The 23,350-nt window shown below is 41.8% G+C and overlaps 2 protein-coding genes and 1 non-coding gene across 7 annotated transcripts in view; 1 reads left to right on the top strand and 2 right to left on the bottom strand.

Moving 5' to 3' along the window:
• Positions 1-2,320, bottom strand: part of Uchl5 (ubiquitin C-terminal hydrolase L5) — a 30,821-nt gene extending 28,501 nt beyond the window's left edge. Inside the window, exon 1 of one of the 5 annotated variants that reach the window (XR_013043317.1) lies at positions 1,970-2,310. Coding sequence is in view for 3 of the 5 variants with exons in the window: in XM_076547576.1 (XP_076403691.1) it covers positions 1,970-2,045 (76 nt within the window). In the remaining 2 variants the exon portion in view is untranslated. Of the gene's footprint in view, positions 1-1,969 lie in introns of all 5 variants that reach the window. The other 4 variants (XR_013043316.1, XM_076547576.1, XM_076547575.1 and 1 more) reach the window with 4 other exon arrangements.
• Positions 350-481, bottom strand: LOC121821451 (small nucleolar RNA U109). Its single transcript, XR_006062281.2, has one exon. It is a non-coding gene; the product is annotated as a small nucleolar RNA U109 (small nucleolar RNA).
• Positions 2,321-2,442: 122 nt separating the features above from the next.
• Positions 2,443-23,350, top strand: part of Ro60 (Ro60, Y RNA binding protein) — a 28,901-nt gene continuing 7,993 nt past the window's right edge. The window contains exons 1-8 of the mRNA XM_006975353.4: positions 2,443-2,610; positions 9,506-10,106; positions 15,171-15,391; positions 16,229-16,375; positions 16,596-16,733; positions 20,083-20,199; positions 21,311-21,424; positions 21,670-21,816. Coding sequence (XP_006975415.1) covers positions 9,527-10,106; positions 15,171-15,391; positions 16,229-16,375; positions 16,596-16,733; positions 20,083-20,199; positions 21,311-21,424; positions 21,670-21,816 — 1,464 coding nt within the window. The 5' untranslated portion in view covers positions 2,443-2,610; positions 9,506-9,526. The remainder of the gene's footprint in view (positions 2,611-9,505; positions 10,107-15,170; positions 15,392-16,228; positions 16,376-16,595; positions 16,734-20,082; positions 20,200-21,310; positions 21,425-21,669; positions 21,817-23,350) is intronic.

Genomic DNA, 23,350 nt, shown 5'->3' with positions numbered 1-23,350 from the left:
AAGGTTGTGGGCGGTGGTGGCGCACACCTTTAATCCCAGTACTGGGACGCAGAGGCAGGTAGATCTCTGTGAGTTCAAGGCCAGCCTCATCTACAAAGTGAGTTCCAAGATAGCCAGGGCGCAAAGAAGCCCTGTCTCGAAAAACAAACAAGATTCTGAAGGTAAAATTTATCACTAAACCTGCAAACACTTCAAATTCAGTAGATGACCAAAACTGATCTAATTTTCTTTCCTCTCATGCCTAGTCTTCTAATTGCACTTTATTAGCCACTCAGGCTAGTAACAGTCGCTTCTGTCTCTCCTTTCCTGCATTCAGTAAACCAGCAGTCTTGTTAGTTATTTTTTCTTCTTGTGTAGGAGAAATATACTACCACTCAGCCTCTGCTGCAAGGCTGGCAGCCCTGAGAACTCCTCATGTAATGTAGCATGTTCTGGATGTATTCCTGCTCCAAAGAGAAGGAGAGGGTACTTCCACATGCAACCTGAAATTGAAATACTATGTAAACACTAACTCTACTTCCTGTGTAGCCCATGACTTAATGTCAGGCCAATCTCCCACAGACTTACCATCTTCAAAACAATTTTCTCATCTCATTTTATCATAACACTATAGGCATAATCAATCTTAATCACAAACTAATTATTTTATTTTAATAGTTTTGACCTCCATTCAAGTCTTTTTTTGGACTAAGTCCCCAGTGACTGCAGGACAACCCAATCTATACAATAGGGTATATAATTTAGTAGGACTTTACCTTTCCATCCAAGATCTAGTCTCTTCCCGCCCATTCATTATACCATGTTTTAGTGACTTTGCTAGCTGCTCCGTAAGCTACGTTCAGATAACTAAATTCAAATTATGCTTCCTTTTGCTCAGCTCCTCCATGACATATATGTCTAAAACACTTCCTGTATACTCTTAATGTAAGAACACCTATTACTATAGTTTGAACTCTCAGTTCTTCAGAGCAGCAATCCGGTTAGTCACATTAAAATTTCCCAATCCTTAACCATATGCCGGAGGTACAGTTGAACATATGCTAGGTAATATTCCAAATATTCAGCCATGTACAAGAAACAAGATCTACACTAATGTTTGCTCTATCTCAGGTACAAATTTTAATAAAAGTTAAAAAACAATACTTGAGAAAAAAATTAAAATCGAAAAAAAAAAAAAACCAGAGGCTGGGAACATGAGGAAAGTAAGGATAAACGTCCTATTGGTTGACTAGTACGGAAGGAAATAAAGTCGGAAAGAAATCCAGAGGTAAGCATGTGGCCTCTAGGCGAGAGCACTACCTCAAGAAAACTCACTTCACCGGAAGCCAAAAGGGAGGGAGTAAAAGACCCTGGGGCAGCAGCGTGCAGGCCGGCGTAGTCGGCATCGGTGGCGGTCCGGAGGAGGTGCCCCACACATGAAAGGTGAAACTTCTGCTTTGAGAAACTAGAATCTCGAGTTCCCGGGCGCCTGGGGCCTCAGACACCACCCTGGAAAACACACGCCCTCTAAGACCGGCTGCTCCGCACGGCGACCGACGGCCGGGGCGATGCACCTGACCCCCACCGGGGACCGAGAGGCTCCGCAGGGAAGGGACAGTTGGAAGGGACAAGAGAAGCACGGAGGAGACACGGAGGGAGGCAGGCAGGCAGGGAAGGCAGACGCTCGAGTCCGTCCAAGTCGAGTCCCAAGTCCGGAGAAGACGGCAGCGCACCAGGCAGAGGGGGGGTGGGGGTGGGAATCCTTGCCCCTCGTGGTGTGGCTCCCCAGATCACTGCGTAGACGCGGCTGCCCCGGGGCCGAGGACGCGGCCGCAGAAGCAGCCCTACTTTCCACGCACGCCGACTCCAGTCCCTGCAGTCCCTTCTCCGACGCCGGGCGCGCCGGTGGCGGCAGGTGAGACCACCTGGCCCCAAAACGCGGACCTCCTCCCGGAACCCCCGGCCCAGGGACGGTCCCCTTGGTGCTCACCGAATCCTTTAATGAGCTCGGTGAAGACCCCGGGGTCGCTTTCCATGAGGCACCACTCCCCGGCATTGCTCGTCATGGCCCCGGCCACACGCCGCCCCCGACTCACGCCACACCGCGCGCTCTCCGGAGCCCCCGAGCACCAGCGGCCGCCACCGACCGGCCGCGGACCTTCAGCAAAACCCGCCGCCGAGCGTCAACCCCACGTCACCCCGCCTACTTCCCGACAGCCTCCGGGCGCCGTCACCTGCCGCGCGACGGAGCGCGGAAAGACGCTCTAGCCACCCAGGAGACGTCGACACGCCTCCTCCTCCTCCTCCTCCCCCCTCCTCCTCCCTCCTCCTCCCTCCCCCTCCTCCTCGGCCTCTCAGGATCCGTAGAGCGCCCTCCGCCCGGCGGGAGAAGGGGCGGGGCCTCGGAGCGCCGAAGGGAGGCACATCCGGGACCCTTGGCACTCCGGAGCTGGGGCGGAGCGAGGGGAGGGGCGGGGCTAGGGAAGGGGCGGGGCCCGCTCCGACCTGGACCTGGAGCTGTCCTCGCCCTTTCTGGCCGCCGGCCGCCTCTTCGCCGCGCTGCGCAGGGCTTTCTCCCGTAGGCGCCGCCGCCGCCGCGGGACCTGAGCGTCGGCTTCCAGGCACAGCTAGGTGGGTCGCTGGAGGCCTACTGCGGGCCGGGGAACCGGCTTGCGTGCGGTCCGAGCGGTCCTGGGCACTCGAGGTCGAGCCGGTGCGCACTCTTCTCCCACCGGCATCCCAGCCGCAGAGAGGCCAGTCAAAAGGCTTCGCCGCCTCTGTGCGCCCGCGCCCGCCCCGCAGCAGGACCGATCCCCCGCCGGGACATGTCGGGCCTGGCCCGGTTGCACCGGAGGCTAGTAGGGTCTTGGGGAAGCCAGGACGACTCTACTGCTTTTGCAAAGCTCCTGGAGGGCGGACGGGCGGGCGTGCCAAGGCCCCTTTTCACTTTCTCTCCCCCCCCCCCTTCCTCCTGCGGCTTTGGTACAGAGGCGTTGTCTCGGATACGGGTTTGGGAAGGAGCTTTGTGGGGAAGACGGAAAGCGAATTTCTCTTAGAGGAATAGTAAACGATTTGTTTATTAATTGCCCTAAAAGATTTGTCCTAAAAGTCCAAAGGAATGAGAGAATCGTGTATCAGGATTCAGTGCCTTACGGAGAAATGAGCTTTTTCCTCCCCTCTTAATATAATGCATTACTTTAAAAAACACTTGAAATGGTTCTGATGAATTAAAGCAAAAATGGCTACTTTCGATTAATACTTCTCATTCATAGGACTCCTACAGAGTGTCGTAGTGTTACATAGTTTTAAAGAGTATAATTTTTCAGCATTTCTTAAAAGCATGTTCCAAGGAAGGCTTTTGGCTTCCAGAGGAAAAAACATTGTTCAGAGCATACTACCGTGGTGACATCTTGCCACAGTGCTAAATACTTTTTAATTGCCCCGCGCTTGAGACACTTATTTGCATTACCTTTGTGTATGGTATTCATATTTGAACTGTGGTCCTAGTTTTTGTAATGTAGTATAACTTCATAAGTGTAAATTACTCTTAGCTTCCATTTTAAAAGAAACTGCATATTTGTTTGACTTCTCAGGGTAAAAAAAAAAGCATTTTCAAATAACAGATGATTCAGAGATACTGATTTCATAGATGTGTAGATTGAAAGAAAATACAGGAATATTTATATTAGTAATTGTAGCATGACTCTTAAAGGGTCTTAATAATAAAAACAAACCCAGAGCCAGTTATTGGGGTGAATGCTGGAAGATCAGAGAAGCAGAACAAGCCACAGTTTCCTTGCCTCACCAATTCCTCAGCTGAACTGCTGCTAAAAGCCTAAAAGCTTAACAGCCTCTAGTTCCTGGTCCTCATGGCCTTATATACCTTTCTCCTTCCTGCCATCACTTCCTGGGATTAAAGGCCTGTGTTACCATGCCTGACTGTTTCCAGTGTGGCTCTGAACTCACAGAAATCCAGACAGATCTCTGCCTTCGGAATACTAGGATTAAAGGTGTGTGTGCCACCATTTTCTGGCCTCTATGTCTAGTGGCTGTTCCGTTCTCTGACCCCAGATAAGTTTATCAGGGTGCACAGTATATTGGGGGACACAGTATCACCACAAGTAATGGTAAAAATATACATTGTAATTTGGATGATCTGAATTTGAAGCAGAAGTGTTATTACACCAGTATTTTTACCAGTGTCTACCTATTTTATATTCTAAGTTAAGAAGAGAATGGGCAACATATAGAACAACCTTATAGCTAAGATCAAGTGTAGAACACTCAAAATATTGTCATTTTTTTAACAGTTAATGTCTCTCAAAGCTTTAATTTATAGTTTTTTATTGTTAAAAATTTTTATTCATTTTACATACTAATTTATAGAGATTTAATAAAACTTCAACTGGTATAAATTCTTGAGACTGTTGTGTTAAAAAAAGGTCAGAACAATTCAAAGAAGAATTAACCTTATTCTTGCTGACTTAGATACACTTGATTATTATAGGAGTAGATTACCAGATAACTAGACTTTGATTTGCCTCCCTGCCCAGCTGCTTTCTAAGCCACTGGATTGAAGCTTAAATTTTGAGGAAGGGGACACTGGCATTGAAGAAAGAAGAAATTAAGCTACTGTTAGTTAATGGGAATCTTGAACCTGTTTTGAGGCTCAGGATGAGTCACTTCATTAGTATTACTAAGATACTCCCAGCACTTGGTACATTCCAAGGGATTTTGAAACTATCAGGAACTACTGTATCACCATGTCCTATAACATTGCCAGTTTTAAAGTAATCAGTATTTCAGTACTGAATGACAAAAAGGAGACTATATAGATTGAAATATACTGCCATTCAGTTCTCTATATTTAAATTTTTTATCCTGATATCTCTGGAAGTAAAGAAGTGCTGTGGGTGACCTAGTCACCAGCACGGCAAGATGCACTTCCAAGATGCCGGCTCTGTAGCCTGAGGGAGTTCTCTTCAGAGACCTAAGCTCACATGTAGCTGGGGCCCCCTGACTTCCATTGCAGAAGACAGTTTCCAGATGAGTCCGTCTGAAGCCAGGCTAGTCGTTGTAGTTCATAGGCATCATAGCTAGCTAGGTAGGACTGTTAGCTGCTTCCCTCTCTTGGAAGCTTGCATGGTATCTTCTGGTATCATGAAAACTAGTCCTCAGGGAGGAGGCTTGCAGGTCAGATCCATTTGGAGCTCTCTTGGTCATGTGTCTGATATACATGATGTCTTCAGCAATAAGGAAGGACTTACCTTCCTGCTCTGGGAGGCAACTATAGGCAACAGCAATAGCCTATAATTTTTTGGGAATCTCTTAGACAACCCTGACCAACAACTCAAAAGGGGACTTCTCATACCTAGTGTTGGGGTTTTTGTTAGATGGTCTCTGGATCTTTGGGGAAGCATTGTCAGCCCAGGTAGCCAGATGCCATTTAAACTATGTCTACACAGACTTCTATGTATTATATGTAATTTTAGGTAAATAGATAATAATATGAATCCTTATGACTTTTTCAGACATCCATACTGTTATTTTACCCCCCTTTCTTCCTTCCTTTCCTCTGTAGTGACCTCCCTCCCCGCTTCTAATTAGAGTCCCTACCACCATCACCCTGTTTCACATTTAGGTCTTTGATTTCTTTGGATTTAGTTGTACAAGGTGATGCAGGTCTAACTTGATTCTTCTGCACGGGAACATCTAGTTTTCACAGCATCCTTTGCTGAAGATGCTGTGTTTTTTCCAGTGAATGTTTTTAACATCTTTGTTGACTATTAGAAGGCTGTAGTTATGTGCTGTATGTAGGTCTGTTTTCTTTTCTTTTTTTTTTTTAAGTTTTTTTTTAAGTTGGTATCTTTTTAAAAAGTTTTTATTTTATTACTATGGCTCTGTAATATATCTTGAAGTCTTGAATGGTAAGCCCTTCAATTTATTTTTTATTTTTTGCTCAGGATTGTTTTGGCTGTCCAGGGTCTTAATCATTCCATCAGCCCTTACACACACACAGCTTCTTTCTAGGAATTTTCTTTCCTTTCACAACATCTAATGTCACCAAACACACATGCACACACACACACATACACACACACACACACACACACACACACACACACACACACACAGAAAGATACTCAGAAAAACAGGTTAGAATATAGGCATAACAATGACTCTTGGATTTTGTAATAGTAACCGTGTGGGTGATTGTTGTAGCTTTTAAATTTATATTACTCAGAAGGCATAATTTATAATTAGATTTAAAGATTAAGTAAATGAAGCTTAAAATGAAAAATAAGCTAGTTTGCTCATTGCTTTTTAAAGAAATTCCTTTTATGAATAAAATTGTGGAGTGGTTGATGAGGTACATTTTTCAGTTTTATTGATGAGAATTGAGTTACTGGTAAGTTTAAAAGTCAAAGGTTACAAATGTATGAGATGTATGTCTTGACCTTAAGGATTGGCCATTAGCTGTTTTAATGCTCTTCTTAAGGTAGGTCTCAGCAAACAAAGTATCATTCTTTGAAGGGAGTCTTGAAATGTTTTGGTCAGTTGTAAAAGCTCTTGACTCTGTCAGTGAGAGGTGTGAGCCGGATTTAGAGGAGCTGGGGACTCCTTTCCTTTATTGTCCTTGTAATTTCCCTTTCTGTGCCTTTCTATCGTCCCTCTGTTCTGCTGCTTCACATTGTACCCTGGAAAGTATAGTCAGAGAAGCACATGCAAGTCTGCTTACGCTGAAAGAATACTGGAGGAGCACATCTCTTTGGCTGTTACCTGTCTTTTATTTACAATTCTAGAATTGGTCAATACCTTATTCTATAAGACATAGTAGTCTCATTGCACACTGGCAAAGCAGGGATCTTTATCATAGAAAACTGCCTGGTTAGCATCAGTTACTTTTTTATAAGAATTAAATTAGGAGGGACTTCCTTGTTGACTCAGATAGATTTGCAATTCCTATTTTGGGGGAGGTCTTTTGGAGGATCTGTCTAGTCCCTTAAATTTTTGGTTTGATCCTGCAGCATCTAACTTGCAATCACGATGTAATCACTATGTTTTGGGTTGGTCTAGTCTGTTGAAGACTAGTGCAGACTTCAGAATGAGATGATGCCTTCTCATAAACTGTATTTCCATTTGAAGTGGTAGAAGTGAGTTTGGTGACAACTGTAATCACAGGACATGAGAGGCCAACGCAAGAGGGTTACATGCTCCAGGCCAGCCTGGTCAGAGAAACCGCAGGAAAACCTAACAGAGAAATTCTCTTCTCTGTTGACATTTTGCCCAGTTCTTATTACTTTTCTTCTTGATTGTATTTCCTGCATATAAAACATTTATAGCTAGGTGGTGGTGGTGGTGGTGGTGGTGGTGGTGGTGGTGGTGGTGGTGCATGCCTTTAATCCCAGCAATCAGGCAGGTGGATCTCTGAGTTTGAGACCAGCCTGGTCTTTGAGTTCCAGGCCAGCCAGGACTGCATAGAGAAACCCTGTCTCAAGAACAAAACAAAACAAAATTTATTAATTTATTGGCAGGATTTATCATAAAGAATTGTAAATTTTTCATCATTTATGGTGAGGCTTTTTCAAAAGAAGTGAATTACAGAAAAGAAAATCCATTGTGCATTATTTCCATTAAGCGCATAACCCCCAAAATCAATTTTGATGCTATTTAGTTTTCCTTTAATGTGTATTACTCCTTACTTAGCTTTGATGTTCTAGATGTATAAGAAAGATTTTAACATAAAACCCAGTCCTTGCTTGTTCTCCTAGGAACCAATGATGTATAAGAAGTAGATATGCTTGGGATGAATAACAGAAGGAAAAGAATAAGAAAGATCTCTTTTGAAGTTTGGGCTCAGATCTTTAAATCCCACCATTTGAACTTTGGGGGAGGAAAACAGAAATAGAAGAGTAACGTAATGTTAAGTACCATGTCAGTGTTTCTCCGCTAACATGTGTGAATAAGCTGGAGTAGACAGGCTGGAGTACCATCACAGTATTTTTGTGAAAGCTAAGAATAGGCTCGTAATGGTAACTACATCGTAAAGATCAAATGGCAAGGATTTCTCCTCGGAGTTGTGAGTGAAAGTGGAGTCGCTGGAAATGTTCTCCCGCCTCTTAAAAAAAAAAATGGCAAACTAAATCGAGGACACGGTAGTGGTAGAGGCTTTAAGCACCAGGAATTTCAGCCTGTCCTCTGTGACTGTAAAGCCTTCCCTAATCCCTCATGTGGTCACTTTCTCTGCCACCACCTGAGCCCTACCCTGCACCAGCCCTAACATAAGCAGCTTTGTAAGTTTTATTTGAAATGTTGACTCTCATATTTCCCATGTAAATTCAAATCACTGTCCCCTTTGTCACATTCAGAACGGAAGACTGTCCAGTCCCCTCCTGCACTTCTCGCTACACCATTGTTTGCTGTGTGGTATCCCAGTTCCCCCAGCTACCTGGCTTCCCCACCTACCTTGGGGCATTGTCTGCCAGACGGAAATTTCTTCATTTCTCATCTCTCTCGAGTTCTCTTCCTTAGCACTTCTTCCCCCTCAGAGGGAAGGCAGGGTCTCGCTTTTGTCGTCCGTGCGCCAGTTTCAAACTCAGCACTGTAACCTTTTCTGTCCTGTTTCTTTTAGGCGTCTCACTCGCTCAGTTCTCCCCTCTCTCTGCTGTCCATTCTCCAGGCTAACTCTTTCAACATCAGCCTCAGTGTCGCACCCCCGGGTGTGACAACAAGAAAGTTTTCTTCTGGCTGGCAGCTTGTGTCTGCCCCTCCTTTATAGCTCACAGCTGTGCTTCTGGGAAGAGAGCAGCTCTGTGGAGTGGCTTGCACAGTCTCCTGTTCTCACGGGACTCAGCCACACTTGGGTTTGCTGGTTACTTCTGTTTCCTAAGCCACGGCAACAGTCACTTCCCATCATTATTTTATTTAGATGATGGACTCCAAGCATTTGACATTGCTAAACATTATTTCCCTGAAATCCTCTGCCCTGTGCTCCCTTTGTGAGGGCAGGTGTTGGAATGGAGGCCAGCGATGCACAGTTCTTTAGGGAGCTGACTTTTCTTAGTGTTGGCTGTAGTTGCCCCCTTTTGTCCTCATCTGGCCCTCCGAGCTCACACTGATTAACCCACTTGATTAATTGGACCTAATATATTACACCTTAAAAATTAGTTGTTATTTGTGATCGTTATACTACTTTTGAAGAATTGGGATTTCTCTAGATTATAAAAATATATGAGTAGATATATAAAAGTTTTAAATTATAAGCAAGGTCTTACTCTAAGTTGCAACTAGAGGATCACATGTGATTTTGAGGGTTTTGTTTTGTTTTTTCTATTTTCTGCCTTTTCTAATTTTTCTTAAGGACATCTATAGTGATGTTTTACTGGGGAAAACTTACTGAGCTCAAAAGATGCTTTTCAGTTAAAAAGTTTCATAACATTTCAGTAAGCAGAGATTTCCTATTGTTTGCCTTTATAAAGTCGTATTGACTCCTTTTATTTGTAATAACATTTTGCCTTTTTGACAGGTCTCCCAGAGGACAAGGAAGATGGAGGAACCTGTAGACCAGCGGCAGCCACTGACTGCGAGCCAGGTAGCCAACTCGGAGGGCGGACACGTATGGCAGGTCACAGACATGAACCGGCTGCACCGCTTCTTGTGTTTTGGTTCTGAAGGTGGCACCTACTATATCAAAGAACAGAAGCTGGGTCTCGAGAACGCCGAAGCCTTAATCAGACTGATAGAAGACGGCCGAGGAGGCGAAGTGATACAGGAAATCAAGGCCTTTAGTCAGGAAGGCAGGACTGCCAAGCCAGAGCCTTTGCTGTTTGCCCTGGCCGTCTGTTCCCAGTGTTCAGACATCAAGACAAAGCAGGCAGCCTTTAAAGCTGTGCCTGAGGTCTGTCGCATTCCGACCCACCTCTTCACCTTCATCCAGTTTAAGAAGGACCTGAAGGAAAGCATGAGGTGCGGCATGTGGGGCCGTGCTCTCCGGAAGGCCGTGGCGGACTGGTACAATGCAAAGGGTGGCATGGCCATTGCCCTGGCCGTTACGAAGTATAAGCAGAGGAACGGCTGGTCTCACAAAGACCTCTTAAGACTGTCGCATCTTAAACCTTCCAGTGAAGGTAAGCATACGCTTTGCCTAAGGTGCTTAATAAGTAGCAAAATTTCGTTTGATTTTCTAGAGTTAGCTTTCACTCACCAACCATAATGCTGTTTAATTAATCCAGACATATTTAAAACCCGCTTGAAACTGAAGACCTGCCACGGGTAATCTTGGCATTGATAATCAAAGTTTGAACATGCCGATTTTATACTTTGAGTTATTAATACTTAGGTTTTAATTTCCCTTCTAAGAAAGATTAGTAATTATGGTGATATTTTATTTGTACTGAAATGTGATTTTATTTGTATGTTAATAAATAAAGTTGCCTGGGGGTCAGATCTAATAGCAAGCCATAGCGGAGCTGGGTGTTCGTGGTGCATGCCTTTAATCCCAATCACATGACAGGCAGATCTCTGTGTTTTCAAGGATACAGCCAGCATGGAGACACACACCTTTAATCTCAATACCAACCATAGAGACCTGGAGGTCTGTATAGACAGGCAGTGATGAGGAGGTCATGTGGTTGGGTTTACAACCAATGAGAAGGCAGAACAGAAAGTCAATAAAAAGACAGACACACAGGAAGTAGCTCTCTTTCTGAGGGGAAGGACAGCAGCGGCAGGAAGGGTAAGAAGGCGGTTTTAAGTCTCAGCTCTCAGCTACTGCTCCGACCTCTTGGGCTTTTGACTCTGCATTTGGTTCTGTGTTTCTTATTTAATAAGATTGTTACATCTACAAGTAATTACTGTAATGCAACTAACTTTTCAAGTCCCTTTCCACAGGCACTTTCATACGTTAGTGCCCCAAATGTTTAGTTCATCATAGCCTTCCAGGTCCATGACAGGTAGATTTCAGCAAGAGAGGGGAAGAGCAGCAATCCAGAGCAGTGCAGTTTTGCTGTCTGCCACCTGCTGTCAAGAAGATGTATGCTTCCTAACCCTGAACCTTGTCTATACTGCACTCACAGACATAGTCACTGGTGAGCATTCTAGATAACTGGTCCCATTTTAGGATGTTAAACTGTTAACCTGTCAATCAGTCATGATTCCTATTAATGGCTGGGTTATCTGTGTAGCAAGTATTCGGTGTCCAGCTGGCTTTAAATCTATCTGACTTAATTCATCAGCATTATGTTTTGTGAATGAAAGCAGTTGGCATGGGTATTGGGACCAAAACCCAGGTCCTCTGTAAAAGCAGCAAGTGCGCTTAACCACTGAGCCACCTTTCCAGCCACTTCCTCAATTTTTCTCTAGATTTGAAAAACCCATTTCCATCCTAAAGTCACATGCACATGAAATACATGTGGTTTTTCCCTTAAACATACCATTTTTTACTTTTAAATCTGATCTAATATAGAGTGGATGTCATTTTACTCTGTGTTTTGACACTGGGGTAGTACAGAGCAAGCACCTCAGGGTAGAAAGACCCTGATTACTAGTGATAAGGAGCCGATTAGTCTCTAAACAAGAGATACTGTACAGGCTTCCTTTTCATGGTCTATAAAATCAGGACTAGAAGATGGTCCCTAAACTTACTTCCACGTGAAATTTTCTTTCTCATTTGCTGAGGGCAAAGCTCATATTCAAGTTCTGTTGATAACAGCAACATCATAGACGATCCCTAGGTGAAAAGAAATTTAAACAAACTCTGAACAATATTAGAGTAATAATATATGTTAATGTATTAACTAAAATGTGTATTTATAACAGACAAAACAAGTCAAAGTATAATTCTGTTAGTCAAGGATTTATTATGTACCTGTGGATTTAAGGGATTTTTATTTTTATTGGAAAAGCAGCATAGATGGCATTTTTATTTATACAGATTTAAGACAGCTTTGTCTTAAATCTATAAGGTAGCAAGTTACAGTACTGTAGAAATTCCTGTATTAACTTTTGGTCGAATTATCTAAATTAGAATTCAAAAATAGCACATAGGCTGGCTCAGTTTTACTTAGGGATATATTTCATTTAGCCTATAAAAATATTTTAAGAAAAAAATTAAGTTTTGTCAGTATATTAAAAAATCAGAAGACTTTATATAAAAATTTATATTCTGACCTGCCATCAGATCAGCTGACCATGCTGGGGTTGAACCTGAGGCCTCATACATGGTAGGCAAGTACTCTATGAAGCACTGAGCTATATCCCCAACCCTTTTATTAATTTTCATTATCTATTCATTCCAAGATTAGACCTAAGCTATACACATACAAGGTAAATTCTCTATCACTGAGCATTATCTCTCACCCTCTAAACTTTTTTATTTTGAAGCAGGGTCTCACTAAATTGCCCAGGCTGGCCTTGAACTCAAGATCCTCCTGCCTCAGCCTCTAAGGAGCTAAAATTAGAGGCCTATGCACAGAGACTCAAGACTTCTTGAAAGTCCCTTTTTTCTAGGTGGGGGCTGCGGGGGAGACAGCACTAAACCAGTGCATGTCAGTTGATGCTCTCTGGCCACCAAAGTCCTGACAGGTTTTAGATCACCATGACCTGTTTCTGTATTTTCACCTGAATTTGTTAATCTCTACCCTTTACAGATTTGGAGATTAAGAGGTAAAAAGATGACAGTTTATCAGAAATGTGCATTAAGGAATGAAAAAAGATACTTCCTGTTGGAGTAGTTTAGACCAAAATAGCTCTTAAAACCAGCATGGATGTTATCAACCTATATCCATACATTGCTTCCAATATTTTGAGATATTTGTTGTTTTAAGTTGCTTTTAACTTATGTAATTACCCCATATCTCTCTCTCACACACACACACACACACACACACACACACACACACATACACAAATACATTAGTCTGAGTCAGGGGCATGGAAGAGTACATACTTTAAGATTTGCTTAAGTTGTAAAAGCTGATTACATGGGAAATCCAAGGCATAGTAAAGTTGGTTGCATTGTTCTCTTAAGGCAGGTTGAACTTAAAACAGCTAAGTACACAGTAGGATAATGGGTTGTAGTTTTGTTTTGTTTGTTTGTTTGTTTGTTTGTTTTAACTCTTTTTGTGGGCCCTCCACCCAGCTCTCAAATAAATACACACGGAGACATATTCTTTCTTATAAATGCCCTGCCTTAGCTTGGCTTGTTTCTAACCAGCTTTTCTTAACTTAAATTATCCCATCTACCTTTTGCCTCTGGGCTTTTACCTTTCTCTATTTCTGTGTATCTTTTCTTTACTTCTTTCTTTTTTCTTTTATTTATTTATTTATTTATTTATTTATTTATTTATTTATTTATTTTGCCAAATGCCATTTATTGAAGGAGGGAGAAGGTCTTAAATACAGGCTTACAGCACAATGGGAGAACCCCAGAAAGCAGAAGTTCGCTACAGTTGTTTTTTTGCGTCTAAACTGTTAACGCCCATTATGCAGGATACATAGACAAGGAACTTCCCTTAAGCATTTAGGAGGGTGGAACCTAGCAGGGAATTAGAATAGGGAGGATATCAAGGTCAAGGTCAGCAAGCAAGGCAACAGTTACCCAAAACAGGGGCCAGGACCCTACAGGTCCCCCTTTTACTAAGCTTCTGACTTAGGTTGTGTGGGACGTCAGCAGGTCACCTTACCCGTCATGGAGACACCTGCCCAGACCACACAGGCGCTCTGTCTTAGATTGGTGAGCGGTTCCCCCCCCCCCAGGCATTGCCTGTCTCTGAATACTCATTATCATACAGGCTCAATCATGTGTAAGCTGCAGAGTTAACTGTTGCCAAAGATCTCAAAGTGGCGCTGGGCTTGCAATCTGTGTGTTCGACACAGAAAAGACCAACAGAAGTCCTAAACCACACACATTAGTAGTGGGAGATTTCAACACACCACTCTCACCAAAAGACAGATCTGCCAGACTGAAACGTAACAAAGAAATAAAGGACCTAATAGATGTTATGACTCAAATGGACTTAATAGATATCTACAGAACACTCCATCCTAACACAAAAGAATATACCTTCTTCTCAGCACCCCATGGAACCGTCTCAAAAATCAACCACATGCTTGGTCACAAAACAAATATCAACAGATACAAAATAATTGGAATAACCTCCTATATCTTATCAGACCACCATGCCTTAAAGATAGACTTTTCTTTACTTCTTATTCCGTGTCTGGCTGGGTGGCTGGCCCCTTCTTTTCTTGCTCCTCAATCTTTCATCCTCAGATTTCTCCTCCCATTTATTCTTTCTGCCTGCCAGCCCCGCCTATCCTTTTCTGCCAAGCTATTGGCCATTCAGCTCTCTGTTAGACCAATCAGGTGTTTTAGTTAGGCAAAGTAACACAGCTTCACAGAGTTAAACATGCAACATAAAAGAATGCAATACAAAAAGAAAAAAAGAATGCAATACATCTTTGCATCATTAAACAAATATCCACAGAATAAACAAATGTAACACAAATTAATATTCCACAACAGCAGGTTGAGCACATAGTTTTAAATGATCTCAAGGCATATTCAATTGGTTTCAAGGTCTGACAAAATTCAGTCTCTTCAAAGGCAAGAAGTGTTTTCAGCCAAAGATATTACCAGAAGCAAATTATAGGCTACCACATAGATTTTTCTCACTCCAAATCTCTTTTTACTGTTAAAAAAAAAAAAAAAAACTGTAAAAAAATGTACAAGTTTTTTTCCTTTTTTAAAATATTGGGCTTGTAATAATTTCTGTTGTTAAACAATTTAATTTCCTGTTTCCAGTTATTCACTACTGTTCATAAATCCACATTTATTCAGAAGCATAGGACAGATCAGTATGAAAACCATTGGAATAGATCTGTACTCTGAATAAGGTTATGGACATGAAGTAGACACTGCCTACAAAGTTTATAATTTCAGTATCTCAAAAGTACCTCTGTAGTACAGTTAGCTTAAACTATAGGCAGGTTCTCCCACCACCACATATTTAGACAATAATGGTGTGTTTAAAAACAAAACATAAAACTCACTTCATTTGCTTAAATGTGCTTATGTGGCAGAACATAACACCCCACTTGAGGGAGTCAGCTCCTGTCTTTAGTTAAGCTGATCGTGTCCATTCTATTTTCACTAATCCTACTTGCCTTTTCAATTCTTCATCTTGTTAAAGGACTTGCTGTTGTGACCAAATATATTACAAAGGGCTGGAAAGAGGTCCATGAACTATATAAAGAAAAAGCACTTTCTGTGGAGACTGAAAAACTGTTAAAGTATCTGGAGGCTGTGGAGAAAGTGAAGCGTACAAAAGATGAGCTGGAAGTCATTCATCTAATTGAAGAACACCAGTTAGTCAGGGAACATCTGCTCACAAATCACTTGAAGTCTAAAGAGGTGAGTAAGTTCCTTTGAAAAGAGAAGTCTCACACTCCAGACCCTGGTTTCAGTCCCCAGCCCCTCCAATACAAGAGAAGGGGCTAGGAAGATGACTCAGTGTTTACAGCACTTGATGGACAAGCAAGAGGTCCAACCAGAGTTCATATGCCAGCTGAGAACCCAGAGATGGGATCCTTGCTTGCAAGGAACTAGCAAGACTAGCTTCATCGTTTATCAAGGAGCTCTAGGTTTGACGGAGAGACCCTGCCTCAAAAAGAAAAGTGAGAAGCTAGTAAGGAGGATTCCCAGTATCAACATCAGGCCTTTTCACAGACACACACACACACACACACACACACACACACACACACACACACACACAGTGAGACAGAGACAGAGAGACAGAGAGAATCCAAACATAACTTTAAAGTGATATTTATTTAAAAATATTCAACATTTCTGGGCGGTCTTTAATCCCAGCACTGGGGAGGTAGAGGTAGGTAGATCTCTGTGAGTTTGAGGCCAGCCTGGTCTACAAAGCAAATTCCAGCACAGCCAGAGCTGTTACACAGAGAAACCCTGTCTCAAAAGACAAAAAAGAAAGAAACAAACAAAAAGCTACCTTGAAAATTTAAAGAGCTCTATATTTTCTCCACAAAACTTTCAGTTTCTTATTGGATAAGCCTTTGATCAGTTGATTTGCATTCTGGAAGTACTTGAAACCCTAAGTTAACGTTTTACAGAATATATTGCTAAAATGGTTGATTTAGCTATGTAACACTGACTCAGTTCCCCTCAATTCTTTACATTTCTAGCTGTGCTATTCACCTTCTATGGTTCCTTTCTTCCCTGTAGGTATGGAAGGCTTTGTTACAAGAAATGCCGCTGACTGCACTGCTGAGGAATCTGGGAAAGATGACTGCTAATTCAGTGCTTGAACCAGGAAACTCTGAAGTCTCTCTGGTGTGTGAAAAACTGTGCAATGAAAAACTGCTCAAAAAGGTATGTGTGGCCCATGACTTGGTTAGCTAAAGAAGTTGGCTCTCAGGAGAACTAAGACTTCTCTCATGACAAGTTGCATTTAATTCTTAAATCTAAGTTAAATATTTGTTTTTTCTTTATTAAGTGTCTTTATTACCTCTAGTAATATAAAACTCTGAAGACTCATAATTGTTATTCTTGCTTGAAGTTGGCAACTACCTCCTGTCTGTCTTGTTTCTAGGCTCGTATACATCCATTTCATGTTTTAATTGCGTTAGAAACCTACAGAACAGGCCATGGGCTCAGAGGAAAACTGAAGTGGACTCCAGATAAAGAAATTTTGCAAGCATTAGATGCTGCATTTTATAAAACATTTAAGGTAATAGTTTTATTTTGTTTATTTAAAAAAGACTGAAGGATTAATATATTTTGTAAAAATACATTTCAATGGTAATATTAATAGTTTAGCCAGTTTAAAGTTATATGCGTGAGTTTTTCTTAATTGGTATGAAGGTGGCTGCAAAATTGATGTAAGTTTATCAGTAATTCTTGTTACTCTGAGCAGTAGCATTTTAATACTTTTTAAAGTCATATTGATAAATTACTGAATTTGAGAATTTGCATTTCCGTGGGTTCCTTCAACTTAGCACTGTTTTTTAATTCCATTGCTAATTGGGAGCCAAGTCTCATCAATCTGGTAATCAGGCTTTCAAAATGGAAATCAGAGCTATAAGTTAAAATATTTTTTATTTCAAAATTTTCTGCATATACCACAGAACCTAACATCCAGATTGAGTAGCAGATTAAGAGGGTTAAGCATAATCACCAGGTGACATTTATCCCTGACTCACATGATCGTGTCATTTGATACAGAAAAACCATTTGACAAAATCTAAATCTAACAGTAACATCCAAAATAAAAATCAAGAAATCACTTAATAAAATGGAAGGTGACTTCCTCACCATCATCAAGCTTATATTAAAAAAATTCTTAGATCTCATCATACTCAAATAAAACATCAAAAGCTTTTTCCTTAGGATCCAGAGTAAGGGTGGCTACTTTTCCCACTTCAGCGCCACATAGTACAGAAAGTTGTGGTAATTTTATAAGAAAAAAAGCCTCACGAAGCATGTTCAGTATTCTATGTAGAAAACCCCAAGGAATTCACAATAAACCATGTTAGAGTTAAGTGAATTCAACAGACTTATGGGTTATAAAGCAATGCCTTACACACACACACGCACGCACGCACGCACGCACGCACACACGCACGCACGCATTAAATGAGCCAGGCGTGGTGGTATGGATCTGTAATCCTAACACTTGGGTAATGGAAGTAGCAGTCAGAAGGTTAGAGCCACCTTCCACAACACAGCAAGTTTAGGCCACCCTGGGTTACCTGAGACAGTTTAAAAGAGCAGTAGAAGGAAGACAGGAATAAATAGAAGATGTGCACGAGTTACACACTGTAAACTATAAAGTGTCACCGAAAGAGTAAGGGCTAATGGAAAGACGTCATGCTCGCACAGTAGAAGAGCGTGAAGAGAACAGGGCAGCCCACAGCAACCTGCAGATTTCAAAGTCCCAGTGGCATGTTTGCAGGAAATTAAAAACCCACATAAAATTCTGACTCCGAGTAACCAGAACGGTCTTGAAGAGCAAATTTGCGGGATCCATACGTCTGGATTTCACAGCTCGATTACAATGCAGCAGTAACCAGAGCACTGTGCTACTCTTGAAAGGACAGACAGAAAGACAAAGGAATAAAACAAGAGTCTGGAACAGACACATTTGGACAGTTGTTGTTTAAGCACTTCAGAGTTAGTTTATTCAGAAAGGACAGTTTTCAAAAACGTTCCTGTAAAAACTGCACATTTACGTACCGAAGGAGCAAAATGGATCAGTATCTTACAGCATATTCAAAAAATATTTCAAAAGAGATCAGTGGCCTAAATTTAGGAGCTAAAAATGAAAACTAAAAAGAATAGTAAAGCACAGGTGATAACAACTAAATAAACTGAACTGCGAAATTTGTAGCCAGGCAGTGGTGGCACACGCCTTTAATCGCTAGCACTTGGTAGGAAGAGGCAGGCAGATCTCTGAGTTCGAGGCCAACCTGGTCTACAAAGTGAGTTCCAGTATAGCCAGGGTTACACAGAAGAACCCTGTGTCAGGAAAAAAAAAGGAAAGAAAGTTGTGTGCCTCATAGAGTGTTATGAAGAAAGCGGGAAAAGAATTGCATAATGGGAGAAAATATTTGCGGATTGTGTATCTGAAAGGGGTTTAGTATTGATAAGCCCTGCAGTTCAATAGTACAAGTCATTTTAAAATAGGCAAAGTGCGTGAATATATAGTTTTTCAGAATTATATAATTGGCCAATAAGTACATAAAAGATGCTCAATATGGTTACCCAGATCAAAAGCACAATGAGATGCCACTTTGTACCTAATTGAATAGCTGTTAGCAGAAAAGGAACAGGTATTGGGATGTGGAAAAATTGGAACCCTTTTTTATTGTCCATCAGTGACAATCTAAAATGTTGCAGCCAGTGAAAATGAGGATCAAATGTTAAACATTCAGTGCTCAGCATACTGTGCATGTCTGTAAACCCCTACTGCATTGGGCATGGTGGGACTACGGCAGGGGGCTCACTGTGAGTTCAGAGTCCAGCTTGGGCTGCATAGTAAGGGTGAAGCCAGTCAGGCTCCATAACAACATCCTGTCTGTCTGAAAAAGAAACATCGAAAACAAACATAAAAAGTAAAGTAAAACCACCAAACTGCCGGGAGTGGATGCCTTTTCCAGCTTTGGAGAGGCAGAGTCAGACAGACCTCTGAGTTAAGGGCCAGCTTGGTCTACATAGCAAGTTCCAAGACAACCAAAGCTATATGGAAAGACCGTGTCTCAAAAAGGAAAGAAAGGAAGAAAGGAAAGAAAGAAAAAGAGAGAGAGAAAGGAAGGAAGGAAGGAAGGAAGGAAGGAAGGAAGGAAGGAAGGAAGGAAGGAAGGAAGGAAAAAGAAAGAGAGAAAGGAAGGAAGGAAGGATCTCCAATACCATCAAGAATTCAGCCTCTGTGTGCCCCAGAAGACCAAAAGGAGGTACTTGACCTTGTACTTGTACACTAGTGACCATCCCAGATTACTCAAGGAGCCAAAAGGTACCCGGGTATGTTCTGTGACTGCATTGTGAAGCACACACTGTAGAGCCAGAAAACACCCAGAAGGTGCAAGGCTGCTCAAGGTGAATGCAGAAGCTTAAGGGTGCTGCCTAATTGGATTGTGATAATGAGAGCATCTAGAAATAGAGTCAGTGCTTACAGGCTGTAAATAGCTACTTAATGCTGTCAAACTATACTTTTAAAAATGGCTAAATGGTAAACATTGTTATTTATCGTTTACTACAGTATAAATAAATAAATAAACCTTAGAAGTTCCCATTTTACTTCATTAAGAAAAGTTTTAAAAACTAGGACCTTAAAAAAAAAAACCTAGGACCTTAGCTTCTTTAAGTAAAATTAAACAGATTACATTGTTTTCTTCATTTTACCAATTAATAACAGAATTTTAAAAATAATAGTCACTTAACTTACATATCAAAAAACCAGAGCCTTTTGAATGAAAGATAAAGAAATAAGATTTGGGTTTGTTTTTTTTTTTTCTTTTTTTTGGTAGCTTAATCTACTTACAGCCCCTGACTTTTTCATGACCATCTTGTTTTCTTTTTAGACGGTCGAGCCGACTGGGAAGCGTTTCTTGCTAGCTGTTGATGTCAGTGCGTCTATGAACCAGAGAGTTCTGGGTAGTATACTCAATGCTAGTACTGTTGCTGCAGCAATGTGCATGGTGAGATCCCTAAAATGTGTTTAAATAAAGCTGTAAAGGGGGAAGAGATGGCTCAGCAGTTAAGAGCATTGGCTGCTCTTTCAAAGAATCCAGGTTCAATTCCCAGCACCCACGTAGCAGCTCACAACTATAACTACAGGCATCCAGACACCCTCACAACAGACATACATTCAGACAAAACACCGGTGCACATAAAATAAAACAAAAACAAAACAAATAAGAATTAGTTTTTCACTTATTTTGTCATTTCACTTAACATTTACCATTTTATATCTAAAGATAAGTTTATAACGCAAAGTTTTAGTTATATTGAAAATGCACGTGTAAGGAAGGAACAGTCAGAATTGAGCTGCCAGATTCTGTAGCAAGATTGAATGTTACTAGTATTTGCAAAAATAGATGATGAGTAGAAAGGTGGTTAGAAAAAAATATGCTTAGCGGGGCAGTGGTGGCGCACGCCTTTAATCCCAGCATTTGGGAGGCAGAGGCAGGCGGATCTCTGTGAGTTCAAGACTAGCTAGTTCCAGAACAGCCAAGGCTACATAGAGAAACCCTATTTTGGGGGCTGGAGTAGGGGTGGAGGGAGCGAGGGTGGAGAAAGAAAGAAATGTTTAAAAGCTCAAGAAGCTGGTGATGGGAATTAGGGAGGTTCAGTTCTCAACCATGCTTCCATTACCACGTAGCAAGGAAGCCTTCTCTTCTGTGCCTTTATTCCTAATTTAGTAAAATGAGAAGCATGTGTTTGTTTATTCAACTCAGAGGGTGCTGTAAATACCAGTTGCTCAGAGATTTTTTGAGTCATGCTTTTTATTTGTTTTCCTTCATTGATTGCATTGGCTCTTGGGGAGGCAGACCCTCAGAGGATAACTTAATAGGAGTCATTCTGTCCTTCCACCCTGTGGATTCCAGGGACTGAGTTCTTGGCCAGTACCTTTGCCCACTGAGCCATCTCACCAGCCGTGAACAGTGCTGTGACTCTGGTTTCTGAAACACAAAAACAAGTTTCGGGATAATAAGCACCATAGTATTCCTTTCAGAGATAAAGTTTGAAAAGCCTTTAAGAGACTAATTATTTCAGTATGATGAAAATTGTTACCATTGCATTTTACAGGTGGTCACACGAACAGAAAAAGAGTCTTCAGTGGTTGCTTTTGCATGTGATATGGTACCGTTTCCTGTGACTACAGACATGACCTTACAGCAGGTTTTAACGGCTATGAATAAAGTAAGACACTGTTTTATTAACATGTCCTGTAACTTTTTTACTTGGGGCTTGCATAATATCTGTAGGAAGGAATTGTTCTAACTTCTCATAGCAAGCACAATAGAAAATATATATGTGCAGGCATGGCGAAGCCTGATACTGGTTTTACATAAAATGGTGCTCTAAAAAGTAGGGCTTTTGTGTATTCATTTCAGACATCTGCTGGACAATGCTACTTTTTTTTTTTTTTTTTTTTTCTGCGCTAGGTCCCAGCTGGTAGCACCGATTGCTCTCTTCCAATGATCTGGGCCCAGAAGACAAACACAGCTGCCGATGTCTTCATTGTATTCACCGATAATGAGACCTTTGCCGGACAGGTGCATCCTGCTGTTGCCCTGAGGGAGTACCGACAGGTAAAACACAAACCTGCTTCACACCACACAATACTCCGTTCCCTTTGAGTATCTTCTCTTCATTTCATGTGTAGAAACCCAGTGTCAGGTGGGCTCAGCAGTACTTGAAATAAAAAGGTCAGGACAACACCTACATCACCCAGTTCCAGTGCTAAATTAATAAGAATATCATTTGGCAGCAGCTTTTGATAATGACCAAATAGTATTTGACCTCAGCTAATATTTTTCATGTTACAGTGCATTCTTTGAAAAATGAAATCATTACTTGTGAGAACTAAAGGCCTACATAAAGTCACAGCACGTTTTTCAGTCTGTCTTCTAAACTTAGGGAAAGATCTGTTTTGATCCTTCTCCTGGACAGAAGTGGTCTGTTACTGTTCTGTCCATTATGGTAGACACTGGTTGCTAGGCTGTTGAGTGTGAACACGTGGATCACATGACTAGAAGGATAAGCAGAACTTGCTATGAAGAACAGTGGTTCTCACAACGTAAGTTTTCTACCAGCTGTAGCATCATTTGGTGTTCACATTAGAAATGTAAATCGCAGACCCTATCAGACAGACATCTACTGAGTCCAACTCTGGGTAGGGTTCAGGTTTCTCATGAATGCCTTACTTTTGAGTTCCATAAAGGAGGAAATAGTATTTGGACTAAAAACAGTCTGGATATGTTGTTGGTTGTTTTACTTTTACACCACTCCCCCCCCCCCCCCCCCCCGCAACCCCCACCCCCACCCCCTGCCACCTCCCCAATAATCAGACAGAGGCTTATTCTTTCTTATGAATGCCTGGCCTTAGCTTGGCTTATTTCTAGCCAAATTAACCTATCTTTTGCCTCTGGCCTTTTACCTTTCTATAAACCATCTACGTCTGTTTACTTCTTACTCCATGGCTTGCCATGTAGCTCGGTGGCTGGTGCCTGGAGTCCTCCTCTCCTTCTGCTCCCTGATCTTCTCTTCCCAGATCTCTTCTCCTATTTATTTTCTCTACCTGCCAGCCCTGCCTATTTCTCTCCTGCCTAGCTATTGGCCATTCAACTCTTTATTAGACCAGTCAGGTGTTTGAGACAGGCAAAGTAACACAGCTTCACAGAGTTAAACAAATGCAACATAAAAGAATGCAACACATCTTTGCATCATTAAACAGATGTTCCACAGCATAAACAAATGCAACACATCTTCAACTAATATTCCACAACATGGATATTGGTCCTAAGACTCTTCTGCAAATTGTGGATCTGAACAAATTAGTTCACTGACAAATGTCATAGTAGGTAATGGTACGTACTTTGTAAGGTTGATACAACAGTTATTATACCCTGTCTCAAAAACAAATTGGTCATTAGAACTGGGCGTGGTGGCTTAGCATGTAATCTTAATACTCAAGGTGTGGAGGCAGGGGACTAGAGAGATGGCTCAGGAGCTAAGATCACACTCTGCACTTGCAAAGGACCTGAGTTCATTGCCCAGCACCTATGTTGGATGGTTCACAACTGCCAATAACGCCAGCTCCAGGAGATCTGATGCATCTAGCCT

Source organism: Peromyscus maniculatus, chromosome 11, assembly GCF_049852395.1.
Source record: "Peromyscus maniculatus bairdii isolate BWxNUB_F1_BW_parent chromosome 11, HU_Pman_BW_mat_3.1, whole genome shotgun sequence".
NCBI lineage: Eukaryota > Metazoa > Chordata > Mammalia > Rodentia > Cricetidae > Peromyscus > Peromyscus maniculatus.
The sequence above is the reverse complement of the archived record's forward strand: the minus strand, read 5'-3'. Positions and strand labels throughout refer to the sequence as shown.